The following is a 1,828-nucleotide window of genomic DNA, read 5'->3' on the forward strand; positions in this document are numbered from 1 at the left end:
AGGAGAGCTGAGACTACGTGATTCCTTCTCGAATACACTCCTCAACTCCATTTCCCCACACCCTCCACTAGCACCCTGTGAACACACATACATGTACATCCTGCATTCTGTGAGAATGTATTGGAGACACATTCCTTCCCAATAACCGCGAGCAAATCTTGTACCAAACTGAAAAACACAGAAATCCTATGCTATTCATTTATCTGGTGTATTCCCCTTCCCTTGCCAATCTCTAGCTGTCATCTCTGCTTTAGTCCCACCCCTGCCTTGTGGAGCTTCTTTTCCTATCTGACAGCGGAAATTTGGGTGAGGAGACGCCCACTTCCTTTTTGGTGTTCGGAGTGCGTGGCAGAAAAGGCGGAGTCAGTTCTGCAGAGCATTCTCGCGCGCCTGCGGAGGCAGCGAGTGCAGATGGCGGTTGATCATGCATTTCAGCTTCCCTGGGAGTGAGCTTTCTCGCTGAGAACATCTGATTTGTTGCTACAAAGACTATTGAAGTTGCTGGCTTCCGCGGCGGCCGCTTCTTAAGGTAGAGGTAGTTGCTTTCTGCAGAAGCTGCAGGCATCTTTCCCTAGAATTTGCAGTAGGCTCGAGAGCCCATAGTAGGAGACATGCCTCGGGGTCGGAAGAGTCGGCGACGCCGTAACGCAAGGGCCGCAGAAGAGAACCGCAACAACCGTAAGATCCAGGCCTCAGAGGCTTCTGAGACCCCGATGGCCTCTTCTCTGGCCCCAAGCACCCCGGAGGACGACCTGAGTGGCCCTGAGGAAGACCCAAGCACGCCGGAGGAGGCCTCCACCACCCCTGAGGAAGCCTCCAGCACTGCTCAAATGCAAAAGCCTTCGGTAGCCCGGAGCAATTTTCAGGGCACCAAGAAAAGTCTCCTGATGTCCATATTAGCCCTCATCTTCATCATGGGCAACAGCGCCAAGGAAGCCCTGGTCTGGAAAGTGCTTGGAAAGTTGGGGATGCAGCCTGGCCGACAGCACAGCATCTTTGGAGATCCAAAGAAGGTCGTCACAGAGGAGTTTGTGCGCAGAGGGTACCTGATTTATAAGCCAGTGCCGCGTAGCAGTCCCGTGGAGTATGAGTTCTTCTGGGGACCTAGAGCACACGTGGAATCCAGCAAGCTGAAAGTCATGCATTTTGTGGCAAGGGTGCGTAACCGATGCTCCAAGGACTGGCCCTGTAATTACGATTGGGATTCCGAGGATGATGCGGAAGTTGAGGCTATCCTCAATTCAGGTGCTAGGGGTTACAGCGCACCTTAGGGCAATCTGCGACAGACCCTTGAGGGGGGTTGGAAACAACCTCAAGGGTACCCCAAGAAGTAGATTAGCTGGGTCCTGAGTTGAATATGATGGGAAAAGTGGGGGGGGGCATTTGGTATTCGTGATCAGTGCTAATTGTTTAACTGCAATATAGAGCATTTGCTATGGATATTGTATGATTGTATACATTTTAATATAGTGCTGATTAAGATAACAATATGATTAAGATCTGATTGCAGAAAAGATTTTTTTTCTTTTTTTCTGTCATTGAGATTTACTATAACAGTTTTGCTAACGTTGTAAAATGAGTCCATCATATTCTGTGATCTGATCCATATTTTATACCATAGAAATAGGCTATTCTTGAAAGTTTGAAATAGCCAGTAGTATGAGAGAAGGATAGGGTAATTCTTTTATGTCTGACCTTTATGAAACCTTTGTTTCTGCTGTTGTGTAAAGAAACTGACAACTACCATGAATTTACCTAGTTACTGTGCAATATAGAAAAAAAATAAAAGCATAATGACGAGGACACCTTGTTCATTTATTGACCACCA

The 1,828-nt window shown here is 47.7% G+C and overlaps 1 protein-coding gene across 1 annotated transcript; it reads left to right on the forward strand.

Moving 5' to 3' along the window:
* The first annotated feature begins 347 nt into the window (after nt 1-347).
* Nucleotides 348-1,803, forward strand: MAGEH1 (MAGE family member H1). Its single transcript, XM_002930931.4, has one exon. The coding sequence runs from the start codon at nt 612-614 to the stop codon at nt 1,269-1,271; it is 660 nt and encodes a 219-aa protein (XP_002930977.1). The 5' UTR covers nt 348-611; the 3' UTR covers nt 1,272-1,803.
* The last annotated feature ends 25 nt before the right edge of the window (nt 1,804-1,828 follow it).

This window comes from Ailuropoda melanoleuca, chromosome X (assembly GCF_002007445.2).
Source record: "Ailuropoda melanoleuca isolate Jingjing chromosome X, ASM200744v2, whole genome shotgun sequence".
In the NCBI taxonomy this organism is placed as follows: Eukaryota; Metazoa; Chordata; class Mammalia; order Carnivora; family Ursidae; genus Ailuropoda; species Ailuropoda melanoleuca.